This window comes from Camelus bactrianus, chromosome 7 (genome assembly GCF_048773025.1).
Source record: "Camelus bactrianus isolate YW-2024 breed Bactrian camel chromosome 7, ASM4877302v1, whole genome shotgun sequence".
Lineage (NCBI taxonomy): Eukaryota > Metazoa > Chordata > Mammalia > Artiodactyla > Camelidae > Camelus > Camelus bactrianus.
Genome location: NC_133545.1, coordinates 36,889,622 through 36,910,490, shown reverse-complemented (window position 1 = coordinate 36,910,490; position 20,869 = coordinate 36,889,622). Strand labels below are relative to the sequence as shown.

At 36.4% G+C, this 20,869-nt stretch overlaps 1 protein-coding gene across 2 annotated transcripts in view; it reads left to right on the top strand.

The window, feature by feature from the left end:
- Positions 1 to 10,523, top strand: part of SEPTIN7 (septin 7) — a 69,244-nt gene extending 58,721 nt beyond the window's left edge. Inside the window, exons 11-14 of one of the 2 annotated variants that reach the window (XM_074367237.1) lie at positions 3,695 to 3,715; positions 6,422 to 6,557; positions 8,971 to 9,110; positions 10,119 to 10,523. In XM_074367237.1, coding sequence (XP_074223338.1) covers positions 3,695 to 3,715; positions 6,422 to 6,557; positions 8,971 to 9,110; positions 10,119 to 10,158 — 337 coding nt within the window. In that variant the 3' untranslated portion in view covers positions 10,159 to 10,523. The remainder of the gene's footprint in view (positions 1 to 3,694; positions 3,716 to 6,421; positions 6,558 to 8,970; positions 9,111 to 10,118) is intronic. The other variant, XM_074367238.1, reaches the window with a different exon arrangement.
- The last annotated feature ends 10,346 nt before the right edge of the window (positions 10,524 to 20,869 follow it).

Here is a 20,869-nt window from a genome sequence, read left to right as displayed (position 1 = left end):
TTGAATTTTTGAAAAAAAAAAAAAATCAGTACCAGCAATTTACGGTACTTTAACTGATGTAAGGTGTTTTTCTTTATAGCTTAGGACCCATCCACGGACAACTAAAAAGAATGACTAATATTTAAATATTAATGACTAATATTAAATATTTAGAAAAAATGACAAATGTGAGTTTAGGCTTCTTCTGATGTTCTATTTGTATTACTTTCATGGTACTCTTCCCTCCATGGTAATGTATCCTTTGATAATGGTGACAGGGAGAGATTGAGGTTTCAAGGATCTTGAGTGGGAAAGGTAGAGTCATTAAACAAAAATTGCCAATTCTCCAGCCATCTCCCTCTATTATATATCTGAACCCGGAGTGTTATGACATGGATCCAGGTACCATGTTTCTACCAGCTAACACCACATCATGCCCTTAATAGAAACATGTTCGATACTGGGAGATACACTCTTTAAGTTTTTGTTACAGTACTTTGATTTATCACTGAAAGAGACTCCTGTTTTGTCACCTGGAGGTTTTCAAACTTTAGATAAGGGATGGGTACGAGGGAGTAGGTCTTTTTTTCTGTAATGTGATAGGTGGGTTGTTTGTAACTTGGAAATTTTCAGGCAGATCACTTGAGGCAAAACTTTGTATGGAAATTGAGGATCTGGAAATTGATTTTCTTAAAACTGCACAAGCTAAAGTAACTCTCTTCATATAAATAGAGACTTCATTTTGAAGACCGCTGAACTTTGGCCCTTTAAAAAAAAAATGTCATTTTATCACTTTCTTAATTGCCTATGGTCTCTAAACAGCATCTGCAGGCAATTTGAAAAAGAAATAGGCTAGGGGAGAGTATAGCTCAGTGGTAGAATCCCCAGTACTTCCATTTAAAAATAAGAAGAAGAAATAAAATTGATGATAAGGTCATTTATTCATCTGCTGATTGCTGATGGACCTGTTTTTCATTGCTCTTATACAATATATATACATATACATATGTATATACATCTATTTAAAATTTATAATTACATTAACTTTTGTCTGGCAGTGTACACTCTGAAAAGTGCTAAATAATCACACTTGATTTTAGATTATAAGTTAATTTTTTAATGTTAAGTATTGAGTAATAGATTAGTCTATCTTATATATAATTTCTGGAGACAGTTTGGACAGACTGTAGAGTGTACTAAACTATGGGTTAAAAATAAAAATAACTGGTTTATATGATTGAAAACGTGCCTTTCTGTCATAGTGGTCTTAGAACTTAAAACAAGATTTAGACATCACATTGTATATCTTAAACTTAGACAATATTGTATGTCAATTATATGTTAATAAAGCTAGGGGAAAAAAACAAGATTTAGATTATATGGTTAAAATCTTAAAAATCACTGAGCTTGTCTCATCAAATGCTGATTTGTTTCAAGTCTGGAGTCTGGAATAGTGAGCACTATTCTTTGTTCAGCTATTACCTGTGTTGGGCAAAGAAGATACCAAGTCATCTGTTTACCTCAGGAAGAATGAATCTTGCCCACCTCTGTCTGGAGGTTGGAGGGTGTTAGAAGTAACAGAAAGTGAGGTCAACTTCTGAATTAAAAAGGATTCAACAAGGGGTTGTAAAGGAATGGGGAGAAGAATTAACCATATCCAGATTGTAGATGTCTTAAAAGAAAGTGATCCCCAATAAGGGAGTTTTACAAATTGAAGGTTTGTGGCAGCCCTGCGTTAAGCTAGTCTGTCTATGCCGTTTTTCCACCAGCATTTGCTTCCTTCATGTCTCTCTGCTACATCTTGGTGATTCTTGGAATGTTTCACACTTTTTTATTATTATTTGTTATGTTGATATGTAATCAGTGATCTTTATTCCTGCTATGACTTACTGAAGGCTCAAATGATGGTTCCCAATTTTTAGTGATAAAGTATTTTTTGATTGATATATACATTTTTTAGACATAATACTATTGCACATCTAATAGACTACAGTATAGTGTAAACATAACTTTTACATACACTAGGAAGCCAAAAAATCTATGTGACTCAGTTTATTTCTGTATTTACTTCCCTTTATTGAGGTAGCCTAGAATCAAACCTGCAATATCTCTGAGGTATGCCTGAACTTAAAATCACATTTGATTGGTGACTCTCTGAATAGTTTTCTATCATTGACACCTGTTATGACAGTTAATATCTTGCTCTAAGTTGGTGTACACACTATTGCCTCTTTCCCAAAGGTTAATTTATTACTGTTTTCTATAACCTTCATCTGTAGTCTTGGGAAAACTTTGTAGATAACTAAATTCTTAGAAATGACTGAAAATACAGGTTTCCGAAGGCTAATCCTCAGAACGCTTGGTATATGACACAGTTTCATTGATCTGAAATTTTCCAAAGTTTTTCAAGAAATAAATTTATTCAGTTATATCTTTTACTCTTTGTTCATATGTCCTTTCATGAAAATATGATGATAGTATTGTTATATTTATATTTGGTTTTAAATTTTAACACTCTCACTTTGTAAAATAAAATGTTGGTAACTATTGTTTTCCAGAATGTTTGGAAATTTTTGTTGCTCTTTGAAGTCCTTTACTTAAATGAAATTCCTTTGGAAAATTTTGTATGAAAATTGCTACATGTCTGTATACATAGTGACCTATGAACCACTGAAGCAAAAGTATGTAAATGTACTTGCTTAATGTATTCTTCAGCAAAGACCACACATAATTTATATGAAATGTGGTTGTCTTTCCATTGCACTCAAAATGTGGGTCATGTAACACAACCACAATAGAACCTTACTAAGACAGCCTTAAGTGTGATCCTTGCTGTGATTTATTATTGGTTACATGGAAAGAGTAAGTCACCTGGTGGCTTTTAGGAACTATAGCCTCTTAAAGAGATCCCTAGAAGGAACTAAGTTATATCTTTGGAGACTTAATGTGATATTCAGGTTATGTTGCAGTCTTCTTAAAGAAAATCTGTTACCAGGTCTTTTCATTTCTTTGAGTTGCTTTAAATTTTTCTGACAAGTGTAAGTTTATAAGTTTAGCATAGCTATATGCATGAAGAAGAGTTTCCATTAAAAAGCAAGCAGGCAATGATATAATTTAAGTGGTTTTTCCAGACATCTAATAAAAAAAGTTTCATTTGAAAGAAAAAAATATGACAACAAAAAGTGATCCTTTTCCCTGTATTTTCCACATTATAAATAAAATTTTGTGTTTTCTAAATGTCACTTTAATAAAGATGACCAAAAGTGGGTGCTAATTTATTTAAAAATTCGATTTGAAAGATTGTTTTGACTGGTGAGAGGCTTCAAAAAATTCATTTTAGATATGTGTGAGCATTTTCTTATAATACTGGAATATCACTTCATTTAGTCAGGAGTAAAGTATTTTTACAAGGCTGAAAAACTTAATGTGAAATATTGCAAATTTCTCTGAAAGTACACATATTTAAATAGCTTTAGAAATTTGAGCAGGCTGTCAGACGATAACTTTACAACATATTTATTTTCATAATGATTTGGTGTAGGGATTGCTGACGGAATTTTGGAAAAGAAATTAACTAACTTTAACAAATTTTGCCGTAAACTTTTGTTTTGGGGCACATATCTTTATTGTGAAATCTGTGAATTTGCCTTTAATTGCTGCTTTTAGTATGGTTTACTTTGAGTGTGCTAAGTCTCTGTATTTTTTGTTCTTTTAGATATGACACAGTTGAAGGCATGTAAGTGGTTAATTTGTTTTTCCAAAGACATAAGCAATTTTAGTATGTAAAAATTTTCAATATTTAAATTTTGAATTTAAAAGCAAATTTCAGAACATCATAGCATGTTCCTCTATAGGCTTCTACTTTCCCCCAAGAGTTATTTAAATAATAATCTAGATCACCGTGTTTACTCTTGATAAGGTAGTTAACCTTTTCATGTGCAGATTATACTATGAATTCTTTACATTCAAATGAATTGCCTTCTTCCCCTCAAGGGTGAAATTAAATGAGCATTTTATAGATAGGTTTTATACGTTATATAGTAACATAATAATATAGGTTATATAAGGATTATGTATTTAACTGTAAAATCACAGTTCTACCTAAATTCTAATTTATTTTTAAGCTCTAGTTTTCATTTATAATTTATTTAATATAGTTACAATGTATTTATTTAATATATTTTCAAATCCCAACAATATTGTTGGATAATCTGAATTGTTTAAACATGTATATTCAGTTACTTAAGACTGCCAATTCAAAAATCATTATTAGAGGGTTTTTTTTTTTCCCCTCTAGAGCTTTACAGTGTTTTGGGGGCTGGTAGAAGTGCGTTTTATAGAAATCAGGCAAACACTTTGAACCCTCTCACCGGAAAAATACTACATGAACACACACCACCACACACACACACACACACACACACACACACACACACACTCACACGCACATTTGGTATGTCCTTTCAGGGCATTCATTGACACTGCCCAAGAGATCTGAGGCCCCTATATTAAAAACACCTGCCATAATGTTGAAAAGTGTATTAATATGTAGGGCCTTTTTGGCTTTTAATGAAATAATGATATTTACACTTAAAAATTTATTTTCAGTTGACCTCACTTTTCTAATGTAGGTTGTTCTTCTAAATTAATGTTTGGTTTAGTTTCATTTTCAGAACTTCTGATTAATTGTTTAATTGTTAAAACATACTGTAGGTTTGTTAAGTTTTCTTTTGGTGAAGGAATATCCTTTAGTTAAATAACATTTTATTCTAACTTAGATTAATTGCAAAAATGAAGAATCTTGATCACAATAGTCTCACATCATTGTCGTTCCTTTTTTGCTAAGAAAAATCAGTAGCCAGTGTTCTGTCCTGTTGCTTGTTTAATATTTTCCATCTTACTCTCTTGTCCTCCTGCTTGGTAGGGAAGAAGAGTGCTGTAATAGTTAGAAATATTCAGCCTTGTTAGGAGAGACGTCACCATAATCAGAGTGTGTCAAATCAGGATTAAAGTGACTAGCTTTGAAGTTATGGGTGAAATACAACGCCTCATTTTGTTTTTAAGCCCTGATTTAACTTACTGCTTTATTGAGATAAAATTCACCAATTTAAAATGTACAATTAAATGGTCAAGGCCTGTTTTTGTGGAGGTAAAATAAACACATTTTATCAACCAAGTCAGAAAAAGGGCCTGCGTCTTTTAAGTTGTTCAAGTATATTGAATAGTTTTCAGAGATCCTTAAAGCCGCAGAGCCCACTTTTCTTTCCTCCCTGGGGCAGTAGTAGGTTACTGATACTTTGGCATTCTCTTGTGTCTATAAATATATTAGCCTTAACATAAAGCTCATTTGTAATACTTTTCACCATGAAAATTTTGGACAAAATTGTGCATAGATTTGAGCCTGTGGACTTTAATGTTAGTGGAGTGAACTACTTTTATTTATGCTTGTATCTATTTTCTGGCATTTCAGAAATGTCAGGATATTTATTTTCTTCTGATTCATATTCTCTCTCTCTCTCTCTCTCTCTCTCTCTCTCTCTCTCTCTCTCTCTCTCTCTCTCTCTCTCCCCCCCTCCCTCCCTCTCCCTCTCTTTCTCTCTCTCTCTCTCTCTCTCTCTCACATCTATGTATGTGTTATCACGGACCATCTTTGAAAATCAAGACTGAAATATTTGAGTTAGGTGGAATGAATTTTTCAAGAGCATTGACATCACAGTGAACTAGAAATACTCTGCTTGCCTAAATGAGGAGTGTTCTAAGTATCGCCTGATAGTTTTTTCCAGCGTATCAATTTGGTTAACCAAAATAGGTTTGAATTATTGTTAATTAATTGTGTGATTGTGATGTCAGTAGTTGTCTAAAAGAATAGATTATAACACTTGGAAAATTGCAGAACTAAAAATATTTTACATATGTTAACTTCAATAACTCAGTAACTTTTCACATAAAATTTTGTTTGAAGTACAAAATTAAGTAATTTTCTTCTCGTTTCCATTCTGTAAATGTATTTAGGGAATGTTCCCTTTCCAGTTTCCTTCTACAGTTTATTTTATGTGTTATCTTTGATTTGATATGCGTTAGATTTAGAGAAGCATCCCACTAATAGTCACCTTTGGTAGGTCTGTTTTTGTATTTACAGAAATTTTCAAGTTTAGATACGAAACTTCATGGGAAGACGTTCTAGATTACAAATATTTATAAATTTTAAAAGTTTCTAAAGAGTTTATAACATGTTTATGCATAAAACTTCAAGTCTGTGTTCCGTGTCATTTAATGTGGTATCAGAATAATTGAAAAATTATTTTGAAACATATTTTCAAAAACCAGAGGGCAAAGAATTTAGTAATGGCATCCAGCATCTCTGTTTTCATCACTGTTTCAGAGTTTCATATTATACTTTTTTTTTAAGATGTTTAATGATTATCATTAACGTTCATAACAGGAGCCCTCTCGCACAAATGGAAGAAGAAAGAAGGGAGCATGTAGCTAAGATGAAGAAGATGGAGATGGAGATGGAGCAGGTGTTTGAGATGAAGGTCAAAGAAAAAGTTCAAAAACTGAAGGACTCTGAAGCTGAGGTAATCAACCTAATATTTCTGCCTTTTATAGACACGATATTCCTTTTTAAAATAATATCTTTAATAAAATTCATAATAAAACCTTTCTATAGATATTTTTAAAATTTAATATAATACACTAATATAATAAAATGGAGATGTAAAAGCAAACATTATGTTTATAATAAGATAGTATATGTTTTAATATGTGTTGGATACAAGTATACTTGTTAGGAAGACATAAGATACTTACAATGAATTGTTAGCTATAATAGGCAAGTTATAAGAAATGAAATTATAAGCCATTCCATACAGTCAATATAAGAAAAGTACAGATCAGAGTTTTGGGTGGATGTAAGAATTAAAACTAGTGTTAGAATAATAATAGAAGGCCAGATTTATTTGCATATGAATGAAGAAGAAAGAAAGGTAAACTAAGGACATGCCAGAATAAATTACAAGCAAAGAGGAGAAATTGAAGGAGTGTGTTTTTTTTTTGTAAATGAGTTGGGCCTTATTTGTAATATTGTGTCAAAGAAATTCCCACTGTTAAAAAAAATCAGGTAGGATAGTGACAAAGCAGTCAGTAAGCTGATCAGCTACCCTGGAATCCCTGTAGATGCTGAGGCATATATTTAATTTCTGTTAATTAAAAAGATCTTGAAGACATATCCTTCAGTAAGTGACAAGAAAAAAAAAGATGAGGGGAAAAAAGCCACTAACATAGAAATCTATAGAGTAAGTAGTTGACTTGATGTCTGAGAACAGTGGAAGAAACTATTTCACTGCCAGAAATACTAATGTGTTTGATTATTTGGCACTATCATACAACTACCGGTTGTTTTGTAAATGTAATAATATATAGACTTTTCTAAGTAGTATTGCCTTTCCAAAATCTGAAAAAATTCTGAATTGTGAAACACATCTAACCCCAAGGGCTTCTAGGAAGTGAGGATTGTAACCTATACTTTTAACTCTACATGCAGTTAACACAAAAGATACATGTAAGTGACAGAAATGTTCAGGTAAAGAATGAGGAACCCTGTGACCTACTGCCCAGCTTTAAAAATAAGACATCGTCAGTTTATTTGAGGCCCCTATGTACCTCTCCGTTTTTGTCTCCCTCTCTTTCCTTCTCAGAGGTAACTGTTCTGAATTGTGTGTATATGATTCCTTTGCGTTTTTTTTAATAACTAAAGGTATTCCCAGTTCCTATTTTCTGATATCTTCTTAGTAACTTGTTGCTATCATCAGGAAGATGTTACCTCAAATTTGACTCATGTTTGCTTAAATATATCTTGGATGGTGTTGTTTTGTAGTAACGGCATGAAATATTTGAAACAGGAATGAATGTGAAGTCACTTTTTGTGGGTTTACAAATTAGGAAAACACATTTTATACAAAATTATATTATAATCCAAATTCAAGATGCTAACTCAGTGATGTAATATAATCTTTAATAGAACATAATTCCTGGACATCTGAAGATTTTTAACAGCTCTTAGTTATTCAGTGTAGTTAGATTTTATCTGTTTTTTTTTTTTTTTGAGGGGGAGGGTTCTTTTTCTTTTTCCTTTTTTTATTTTTTGCTGTGATTGTTTTCCTCAGAAATTGACTGACTAGTGCCTAGATGAAATTATCTGATAAAACATTAGATGAGCTCTTTGTTTCTGCAGTTACTTTGCATGAGTGTTTCCACCTCTAAGCCAGCATTCTTTACATCACTAATTCTCAACATAGGAGGAACCAGTTGCTTTAGAATCACTGGAGCTTGTTGAAAATGTGGATTTCTAGACCTAACACTCAGAGATTCTAATTCAGTATGTCTGGGTTAAGGTCCTGGATTCTGTATTTTTGCCAAGCATTCAGGTGATTTGTATGAAGACTGACATTTGAGAGCCACTGCTTTTTAAGAATCAGTGGACCTTACTGTGATCTTACAACTCTTAGGTCCTTACCTATCTGCTTTCTTTCCGCTTATCTCAGCTTTCTGAATTTGGAATTAGGAGATAGATTCAAATCCTGGTTCTGCCACTTTCTAGCTAATGATCTTGGACAAGTGACTTAAACTCTGCAACTGTTTGCTCATCTGTAATAGTGGGAGCAGTGGTGTCTTCCCTTCCCAACTTCCTACATGTATGATAATGGGTGATGAGTAAGGAAAAATGAGGTAAGATAGAGTGTGCCCATTATAAAGTGCTACACGACTGTAGCTTATTGCACTCTTTTTTTCCCTATTACCCGAGATTATTCTCTTGGGTCACTGGCCTTTTGGGTGGTAAGTCCTACAGGAAGAGATGGTGCTTTCCAGGTAGTATTCTGAATTTATAACTAAGAATTCAGTGCTCACGCTGTTAACATTAGGATGCCTGGGTGGAATGTACTTCTGCTCCTGATTTCTCAGTTTTATTTTATATATTGTGTTATGATTTAGCTCCAACGGCGCCATGAGCAAATGAAAAAGAATTTGGAAGCACAGCACAAAGAATTAGAGGAAAAACGTCGTCAGTTTGAAGATGAGAAAGCAAACTGGGAAGCCCAGCAACGTATCTTAGAACAGCAGAACTCTTCAAGGTAACTAATATCAAATTCCCAAGAAATGTATGTATTAATATTTTAAAGAATTATTTTCCTATTTATTTAAAAAACACTAAAATAACATTTTAAAAGACATCACCCATTAACACACATTCCTGAGCACAAATCATTTTCCTCGATGAATATTTTATATATGGATGCAATCTATCTACTATAATAGTATTTTTTTCACTGTAAACATTTTCCATGACTTAACAATCTTCATAATTATAATTTAATAGCTTCATAACATTCTCTTCAGTTGACTCACCATAATCAGTTGCTTACCTCTTTCTGCCAATTGTTGGACATAATGGTTGTGTTTAACTTTTGGCAAGCATAGAGAACACTGCTACAAAGGTCTTTTATATGTTTTTAATGCGTTGAATTATTTCATTAAGGTAAAATTTTAGATATTTAATTCCTAATATAGCTAATCATTACTTGCTCTTGATTTATACAGAAATCAATAATATTTGTACTTTGGTTTTCTTCTTTTTCTAATTCGTCCCACTTAAAACTGAAAAGTTGTACCCCTGTAAAGGTTTTACAGTTTAGCCTTACTGCTAAACATATTAAAGATTAGACATTTGTTCTATAACACTATCCTATTCACTTTCTTCCCAAGGAAGAGGAAAATATATCTGTAAAAGCAAAGCAGTTCAGTAAAAGCAAATGGCAATAGGAGAAAAGGATATCTTAGTTGATGTCCGTTGATCATTTTTGATTTGCACTATTTCATTTAGGAAAAGTTGTTCTTATGTATTAAAAATGGGTTTTTGCCATATTTTTTACTATTTGTCCTGGAATATTTGACTGTCCAAGAAAATAATATAGACTAGCATTGTCCTTATTGTTCACTTCTAAATCTTCTAATTTTTAAATGTAAAAGTAGTGTTTGAAAATCCAACACAGTTGTAGTTGGGTTAGCTATTACTACCATGTGTTGTCTATAATATTTATGAAGTGATCACTCATTTTGATTATTTTCCTTTAATCATTTAGGACCTTGGAAAAGAACAAGAAGAAAGGGAAGATCTTTTAAACCCTCTATTGACCACCAGTTACGTATTAGTTGCCAATATGCCAGCTTGGACATCAGTGTTTGTTGGATCCGTTTGACCAATTTGCACCAGTTTTATCCTTAATGATGGATTTAACAGCATGACAAAAATTATTATTTTTTTTTGTTCTTGATGGAGATTAAGATGCCTTGAATTGTCTAGGGTGTTGTGTACTTAGAAACTAACAGCTCTAAGTACCTTTCCTATATTTTCTTTTCTTTTTTTATTAAACAGATGTCTTCAATTTAATGCAAGAAAACATTTTACTGTTGTACAATCATGTTCTGGTGGTTTGATTGTTTACAAGATATTCCAAAATAAAAGGACTCTGGAAGGTTTTCATTGAGGATAAATTGCCATAATATGATGCAAGCTATGCTTCTTTATGATAATTATAATACAAAGGTTCCATTCAATGCAGCATATACAATAATGTAATTTAGTCTAACACAGTTGACCCTATTTTTTGACACTTCCATTGTTTAAAAATACACATGGAAAAAAAAAACCTATATGCTTACAATGCACCTAGAGCTTTTTTATAACAACCTTTTTTTGTTTGTTTGTTTTGGATTCTTTAAATATATATTATTCTCATTTAGTGCCCTCTTTAGCCAGAATCTCATTACTGCTTCATTTTTGTAATAACATTTAATTTAGGTATTTTCCATATATTGGCCCTGCTAAAATAGAATATAGCATCTTTCATATGGTAGGAACCAACAAGGAAACTTTCCTTTAATTCCCTTTTTACACTTTATGGTAAGTAGCAGGGGGGAAAATGCATTTATAGATCATTTCTAGGCAAAATTGTGAAGCTAACGACCAACCTATTTCTACCTATGTGCAGTCTCTTTATTTGAATCATGGCCTCTTGAAAAGAAAAAAAGTCACCATTCTGCATTTAGCTGTATTCATATATTGCATTTCTGTATTTTTTTGTTTGTATTGTAAAAAAAAATTCACATAATAAACAATGTTGTGATGTAATAGAGTGTGGGGTCTTAAATATTCTGCAGTTGAAATACAAGACTAGAATATGTTTGGGAATAAGCTTTTCAACTTGAACTTGCCTCCTCCATGATTGTAACTCTTTTTCTTGCATGTTTGTTTCATTTAGAATGCATTGTGCTGATTTTCTAATTTATAGGATGTTGTATCTCTATAATCCTTACTATCTCCTATTAACATATTATTTCTCTAGCAATGAATTTAACTCCCTTGGTGAACTCTTTTAAGTCCTTGGAGAAGTTTTTAACTAGAAAGAAAGTAGTATAATTTCTTTTCACTAAGGTCAATGATACAGATTTTAACATAATGCTTTATGGTATTTTAAGTATAATTAATTCAACCCAGTTTGTTACATTGAAAAGTTTCACTGTATCTGTTACTTTTTAAAATTAATGCAGAAGGAAGGAATTGATAATTCTGAATAGCCAATCTTTTTGTTTACATAGAGGCTGAAGGAGTTAAATAAATCAGTATGCTTGAAAGATCCTTGTTGCTTTTCAAAGATATATAGATATAAAGTATAAAACATATTAGGAAAATTATTCATTTTATAGAATATTGACTTTATATAAAAGTTCACCTGGGGGTGCTGCTTTTAAAGCAGATCTCATGAGGCATTAGAAACATGATTTAAGAATATTGCAGTAGGGGAAGATAGCTCAAGTGGTAGAATGCATGCTTAGCATGCACGAGGTCCTAGGTTCAATCCTCAGTATCTCCACTTAAAAGAATGAAAATTAAACTTAATTATCCCCTACCAAAAAAAAAAAAAACCTAAAAAAATCGTACATATATATATATACACACACACGCACTTTTTTTTTTCTTTTAAAGAATACTGCAGTAAACATTTATCCTTCTTTGATGGCTGTCACTAGTTAAAGATTGTCTTGGAAAAGTTTTGTTAATCTAAAAATGCTTTGTGCTGTTGGAGGATATAATATGGTGCTAATGGCTTTTTTAAAAATTGACTTTTATTCCAAGACCAGGATTAGATATTCAGGAGTAATTGTAAGTTAATATGCAGTGGCTTTTGGTCTGTTTTGGTTCTTGTGTTAAAAGAGATTGTGTTAACATCCCTAATTAGAAAGGTTTGGTTTTAGGAAGAACGACCTACTGAATTTGGAGAATGCAAAATGAGAACGTTGATGTTGACCACCTGTCTAACTGGTAAGTACTGCTGCTTCTAGCAGCAGGTTCTCACGGGAGCCATTTAAACATTCTGTGCATTGTGGTAACTTTGTAAAGTCATTTTTATTCTTCACCTAGTGAAAACTTGCAGAGGTGTTTATCCGTGCCATGCCTAAGGTTTTATCTGAATCTGATATAGTACCTGAACAGCTTGGCTGGGTCTTTTGATGGTTAGCTCCAGGCTTTTCGAGCAAGCATATCAAGGGCTTTTTAACTATATGGCCCGGCCTGTGGATTTTTGAGAACTGCTACATGGCTATTCACAATACATGTGACATTCAGGAAGGCATAAGGAAAGGCCAGCTTGTAAACAGCAAAACGGGCAATACTTAGTCTCCATTGTCAGAGGCATTATATAATTGAAGTAACTTATTAATCACTGTTCTTTCTTTCTAAGTGAAATTGACCCAAGTAAACACAAGTGAGCATCTTGGGCACCATGTGGCAGAGCTTTACTGCCACCTAGTGGAAATTAGATCCAATTGTTTTTTTTAATCAAGTTCACCAGAAACTGGGGAAATTGATAATAAATTGGACAAACGGCTTATCTCTATGTAGCTCAGGTTGTAATTTTGAAAGGTGAGGAAATACAGACTCCTGCTTCTCAGACTCATTAGCTTAGTGTCACATTACCACCTACACATCCTGACTCCTTGCCCCTTTCATATCTTTTATCCTCTTAGAGAAAGACCTAGGAATGTGGAGGTCAGGGTATAGAGGTGAGAAAAAAGATCTTGTTTTCTTATTAAAATATTTTTGAGCATGTATCCATAATTATAATTTATAATAAATTATATACATGTAATACTAGGTTAATGTGAACATTATGAAACAAAATTTTAAAGATTTAAAAAAAAAGTTTGGCACTCTTCCCAACCCCCAATGAATTACCTAACACACTCCACTTTGGAAGCCATCAATTTAGTATGGCGATAGGTAGTATGTAGATCATTATTATTCAGTTATTGTTGAATCCTCAAGAAACTCCTAGTGAATACTGCTATGGCATCCTGCTTGATGTAAAGGGATGCCACTCCAGTAAATTGAAATCCTTTCAAGTAAATAGCTCGCAAATGAAAATAAAAGTCCACATACTTCTTTCAGTATGTTTACCCTACCCTTTTTGTAATATAACCATTCATATACTAAACACTTACTGTGTTTCAGACAGTCAGCTGAATAGTGTATGTGCATTATTTTCATTTAATCTTTAATAGATACCAGTGTCTTTCTTTTACAGATGTGGAAACAGCTTTGTATATGATTAGTGACTTAACCAGTAGACAGACGGTAACTAGCAGAGCTGGAGTTCAACCCAGTCTTGGCAACACCAGGGCCTATGTGCTTCAGTCTTATGCTGTAGGACTCTGGTGTGTGCTAGAAAACACTGGACACACTAATCATCTAGATTCAAATCCCATCTCTCTGTAAATTAGGTAGTTACTTTTCCTTTCTGAATATTTGTTTCTTCAGCCATAAAATAGGACCCATGTATCCCTTACTGGTTCAGAGTGCAGATTACATTGTGATTGCACATGTGAAGGTGTCTGGACCTTGAGAAGGGTTATCCTTGAATTTAAAAAAAAAAAAGTTTATTTAACTAGAACAAAAACAGTTCACACACATACATAACCACATATACACACGCCGCCCTGCCCTCCCCCTTGAATGTTGATGAATGTGGTGTGCCAGGGCCATGACAAACCAAGAGTATTTATTGCTTTTCTCCAGTTTTAGGTGATGATTCATTTTCAGCAACTTTGCATGGTGCCATGATAGGTCTCCAGACCTGCTTCACTGTAAACAGAACTTTTTGGAATTACTAAATGAAGTATGTATGTTTCAACAATAGGGTACACCATGGAAATAAGGTAATTTTTGTGAAGAGCAGGGTTTTTACAGTACTATTAATGGGAGTTATAAAATATGTCCTTCTTTGTAAGTAATGCTGAGATGGTTTATCAGTATTTCATCTCTGATGAAAACGTTGCTGCTTTTCAAGTAAACTTGGTTCCCATGATTTGGGATTAATCCATACAGTGTTCAAAGTTTAGTGTCAGCCATTTTCAACAGAAAATAGGGACTGACGATTTCCTGTGTTCTTTAGAAGACTTTCAAAGCTTCACAGGAAGAATGAAGACTATTCTTGGCCTGAACATTTGCCCCATGGGGTGCTGGGCCCAGCCAAACAGCATTGTATTAGCAAAGGAGGGTCAAGTGAAAGGAGACCTTGTTTTTTGCCAGGCTCTCAAAGGGTAGCCTGAAACCCTACTGGCCACCCAGAGCCATTTTAGATGCAGTGTTTGTGGACCTGCCGAAACCTAATGCCATTCAGTCTTTCTGAAATCCTTTGGGGTGGGGAGAGGGAGTTGCAGTTGACATCTCTGAGAATAGAGATCTGTGAGGACGCAGCATAAGGTGGGAGACTAACTGGGGGAGGTGGTAAGACACCGCCAACAAATGCCTATTTTTTGTTCTCTTTCTCTTCAAAGTGGGCCCTGATTAGCTTCCTACCTTCCAGGTGTGTTGCAAGGAATAGCGTTTCACCCTGGATATTTACAAGGAAACAGCAGACCACAGAAGACCTGTGAGTAGGGGGCTGGCTCTCACCCAAGTGTGGGGTACTGAACTAGGTCTAGCAGGGACTTACAACTTATTTCTCCTCATTTAATTCCGTTGTCTTTGAATTTCACTGGGCTCTTTCATATTTAAATGTATGCTCCACTGGACTGCAGGCACAGAAAAGTTCCCTGTGTTTTGGGAAAGCCAGTTATTTAAGCAATTTGGCAAATGATGGGTGAAGTGATGGGTGCCGTGCATGGACCCTGGAATTAATGTGAACTTTCTCCCCTTGTGTTTCAGAAGTCAAGGAATAAATATTTTTTCTGGGTGGGAGTAGGGGGAGCTGTCAGTTTTTTCCCCTAGGGATAAATCTCATGTGATTATACAAATATATGTTAGCATGGTTTACTTTTCAAGCAAACAAACAAAAACAACAATGTTGTAGTTAACATTTTAGGAACACAGTTACTTCTCTCAGACACCAAAATAAAGTCCTCCTTAGACCTGGTTACTGGGTAGAGGTGTAAGAAGCTTAAGGTGGCATTATCTTTCCCAAGCCTCTACTTCATTAGTGCTTAGACTTTATCCCTGGTAGTCATGTTTGGAGGATGGACTAGAGGCCACTGATGCAAGCTCACTTCTGTTAGCTGTTCACTCAGACGGGACTGACCCAGGTATAACCCATGTCCTAAAGAGGAAAAGAGCTTTCTCTCCAAGTTGTACTATGAGAACTGATGAATTCATCCTACTGAATGTGAACATTTCAAAAGTGTTCAAACTGGGGAGAATTCCTGTTTTTCAAGGGAGAGAAAACTCACTTGGAAATTGAAGCAAGGAAACAAAATCAGAGAAAAGTGCAGCAACAAGTGTTTGTTGAGTACCTCCTATATGCCAAATGCAGAGTTCACATAGATCCTCAGTTAAAGCTCAGTAGAATTCTGTGACATGGCCATTTTAACCCCTTATTAAAAACAAGGAGATTAGAATGGATAAAGAAGATGCGGTATATATATAGTCAATGGAATACTACTCAGCTACGAAGGAGAATGAAATAATGCCATTTGCAGCAACATGAATGGATCTGGAGATTATCATACTAAGTGAAGTAAGACAAAGAAAAATATATGATATCACTTACATGTGGAATCTTAAAAAGTGTTACAGATGAACTTATTTACAAAACAGACTCTCAGACATAGAAAACAAACTTACGCTTGCCAAAGGGGAAAAGTAGTGGTGGGGGAATAAATTAGGAGTTTAGGATTAACAGATGCACACTACTATATATAAAATAAACAAGGACCTACTGTATTGCATAGGGAACTACATTCAATATCTTGTAGTAACCTATAATGGAAAAGAATCTGAAAAAGACTATAAAAAACTGAATCACTTTGCCATAGACCTAAAACTAACATAGCATTATAAATCAACTATACTTCAATTTAAAAAAAGGAAAAGCAAAAAAATTTAAAAAACTAAAATTTCACTGTACAATTATATAATATTTGTATTATCCATTGCTGTATGCAAAGCAACAACTGCCCCCAACCTTAGTAACAGTAATTTAAACTGTAATAATAACATTTGTTATCTTAATTTCTGTAGGTCAGGAATTAACTGGATGGTTCTGGATGGGGGATGGCATTAAAGATGTTGGCTTGGGGCTATAGTCATCTGAGGGCTTGACTAGAGCTGGAGGGCCTGCTTACAATATGGCTCAGTCCAATCACTGGCAAGTTCATCTCAGGAGGCCTCAGTCCCTTACTACATGAAACTCTCTGTAGGGCTGCTTGAATGTCCTTGTGACACAGTGACTGATTTTCTCCCAGAACAAGTGATCCAAGAGAGAACAAGGTGTAAGCTACAATGTCTTTTATGACCTAGCCTTGGAAGTCACACAATGTCATTTCTGCAATATGCTTTTTATTGTTGATGCAGTTCAACCCTGTTCAATCTGGGAGACAGCTGTACAAAAGCTAGAGTACTAGGGGGCTGCTACCACAACATATTATCTATTTTCTGGTTAATAAACAGATTTTCATTTTTATAAACAATGCTGCAGTGAACATTTCTGTACACATCTTCTTGCCCAAATATGTGAGTTTCTGTAGGCTCATGTATCAGCATTGAACAGAGCCAACAAATCTGTGGCTTTTAGGTTCTTAAGCTTTTGTCAAGGTTTCTGGGAGGCATCATGCAGAATGTTCTATCCACCGCCCCCTCCCTACTCAGATCAGATGACCTCACAGGCCCGACCCACGGCCTTAGTTAACTCCAGGCTTACATCTTTCTCATTTCAATCAGAAAAGAGAGCAGGAGCTCTCTCCTTGCTTGAAAACTTGATAAAGCTCAGGGAAGAACTGCAATAGGCCCCCATAGGGTGGGTGGCACAGCTGTGGTCACAGGTAACCGCTGTGAGCCAGACCACAGCCCTGCTCGCCTACACACTTGTCTCCCCCTAAGGATTATGGGTAAGTGGGATACCAGCTTTGCAGCCAACCTAGGCCTTTGAATCAGCACCTACCCACACCCTACACTCCAGTTCTGGGACTTGGCCTGTGCTGGCTGGTGTGGAGCTCCACCTACCCTACAGCCTTCACACCCAGGCAGCCCCTGAACCGTGGCTCTCGTGAGACTGTCCCTCTTTCCCTCCCTCTGCTGCCTGCCCTGGGCCAGAGTTTACACTGGTTCCTACCCAATAGGCCATGGATGCACCCAAAGCCCACATCTCAGCAATTCCCTCCTCCCAGGGCTGTCTTCCTCTTGGTACGCCCAACATTGTCAAATACTTCCTCCCCATTCATAGATTTGTAATGAACTTTTTTTCTTCTAATTTTTATCTTGGCAAAATACTTTTTTCCTGATCCATTTTTGAGTCATTTGCAGCCCCATACCCCTTATATTGAATAGGTGTGTATTGCCTAGAAACAAGGAAATTCTAATAAAAGTAATCATCAAAATTTGATGAAATTTAATGAGCTCTTAATAAAACTTAAAAACTTTCAGACATCCTCTATCAGATCACTCGCAAGTTGATGTGAGGGGGCCTCAGTCCGTTGTTACATGGACCTGCTTGAGTGTCCTTATCTTCCAGTATATATTTGTGTGTTCATATTTATATATGTTATATTTTGTATTATGGCCCAAAGCTCCCAATTCTGGCTGCTGTGCTTGCATATTCCTTCAAATAAATTTAAAAGGGATCAACTCAGCATTCCTGGGCCTGGACCTCTTCAGCCCCAATAAACCCTGTGAGTTGATTGGATGGGATCAGGGGCCAGGTTGACACCTGAATCTAGGGTCCAGGCTCTCAGTTCACTTTTCACCATGTGGGGTGGATCCTTCCTTCCTTCCTTCCTACCTTCCTCCCTCCCTCCCTCCCTCCCTCCCTTCCTTCCTTCCTTCTTTCCTCTCTCTTCTTCTCTCTCTCTCTCTCTCTGTTTTTCTTTCACTCCATCTGATCTCTGAGCAAGGGATGGTTAGGGGCATGGGTGTATGTTCCCACTCTTTGCAGGAGTGTGATGAATCTGCCCTTCAGGAGCCCAGGCCTCTGAGAGAACCCTTCGTGAAGCATGCAGAGGGGACACTCCACTCAGGGCCACAGTTGTAGAAAATTGGATGTAGTCAACATTTCTTCCCATCTCAAGGCCCGGCAATGGTCAACACTCTCAGGCTCCTCTCTCCCATGTCCTAGGTGGTGCCTTATGTGTCTCCCACCCTGCTCCTAGACTTCTGCTTTTGGCAGAGTAAGGCAGGAGTCCGCCACCACCTCCCAGGGGCTTTGAAGATTAAAGCAGCAGAAGGTGGTGGCCCCAGCCTGTCCCCACTGCTGCTGGGGAAGGCAGGCTCCTCTTCGCCCCCTGGCGGCCGTAGACACCCTCTCAGGGCCCGGCCCCCCATGCAAATAGCCTGTGTGGCCACCCCGTGCAGGTCCAGCCCTTCTCTCTGGGGCCTCCCATCTCCTGAGGTCAAGCAGGAGCTAGAATCTATGGGGACATTCCCTGCCTTACTCCCAGGGGCCTCCATTCAAATGTCAGTGCCGGGAGGTGGGCGTTGGGATAGAAGGTGGCAGCATCCCCACACATACTCCGACCCTACCCCAGGAGGTGGCCTTCCAGGGGCCTCCCCAGAGCACCAGCTGCCCCTGAATTCCTCTCAACAGATGGATTTTATTTTGTATCAAAAATGTAAGACCTATTATTTTTATTTATTTAGGGAAGAGTTTTAAGAATGTTACAAAAGTTACTTAGACTCTTGAAACAGAATATTTCAACCAAACATAAAGAAAACTAACAATTTAAATATTCTTCAAAATGTTAAAATTACCATATGACCCAGAAATTCCACTTCTGGGCATACACCCAAAAGAAGTAAAAGCAGGGACTAAAGCGGATATTTGCACATCAGTGTTCATAGCAGCATTATTCACAATAGTCAAAAGGTGGAAGCCACTGAAGTGTCCATGACAGATGAATGGATAAACAGAATGTGGTGTATACATACAGTGGACTATTCATCAGCCATAAAAAGAAAGGGAATTCTGACACAGGATGCAACATAAATGAACATGCTAAGTGAAAAAAGCTAGACAGGAAACACAAAAGGACAAATGTGTGATTCCACTTATATGGAATACCTAGAATAGGCAAATTATAGGGACAGAAAGTAGACCAGGTGTTACTGGGCCCTGAGGGGAAGGAAAATGGGGAGTTATTGCCTAATGGGTAAAGAGTTTTTATTTGGAATCTTGAAAAAAAATTTTTTTTAGATTTTTAAAATGTTTGAATATGGTAGTGATGGCTGCGCATTGTGAATGTAATTAATGTCACTGAATTATACACTTAAAATAGTTAAAATGAAAATTTTAATGTTATGTATATTTTTTAAAATAAGAGAAAAGAAAGAGAAAAGAGAAGAAACATTGAGTTTACCTCTCTACCTACCATTCTACCTCCCCAAGGCCAGGAGAAGTCAAGTAATTAAACTGGAGTCTGGAGTCATGTAAATGAAGGGGTTGGGTTTGAGCTGATTGCAAACCGTGCAAGATCACTATGGACAGCCTGTCTCTAAGCAGCCAGCCGCCACGGTGGTTCAAGTGCCTCCCACACCCTCACACCTCCCTGGGAGCGCCATCTGGTAAGTTATCACGTCTTCATCCTTCTCCCTTTGCTTTCCAGTGGGGACTGACCTTCACCTGGGCCTGTTCTGAACTTTAGTAAACTGGCCCCAAGTTTCCCCAAGATGGAGAGTGACAGTGGCTGTTCTAGAACCCAGTGCAGCTGGTTCAAAGCCCGATGAGCACAATGGCAGGACGCTCTGGTGGCCTCCCAGAGGCCCCTTGCTGCTCCTTAGGCCCCATGGCTGGGACCACCATGATCACCTCATCTTCAGAGACCTTCCCGTCCACTCCAGCCCCTCCCCATGCCCTGCCCCTCTGAAATCTCAAGCTCTTTCTCTCCATCCCATCACTGTCTCTACCCACTCCTGGTCTTACCTCAGAGACTCCACACTCTGCCTCACCTCCCTCCCTCCCCAACCCTGTGTGCACTGCCCAACAGGCACATCAAACTTCTGCTTATGTCTCCAAAAATTGGGGAAGGGGAAATGTTTGAAGTTTGATATATTTTTAAAAGATATCAAATTACTTATCATGGGAAACCAGGATTTTGTCAGAATCCTGGATTGTGTTGCACCTGTTTACAGCTTTAAATTGTTTTTATTTTGAAAGGGAAGGTTGGGTGGTGGTGGGGTGCTAGTCTTTAAAGGTTTACAGCCTCTACACACCTTGATTTGTCCCTGCACAGCCTGCCTGGTGGTGGGTCTTCCTCCTCCTGCTTCTTGCTTATTCTTATGGGGGCCTGAACATCACAAGGAAGCCAGATCTGAGAGGAGCCGGGAGAGTAGGAGGTAGAAGGAAACTGCAGC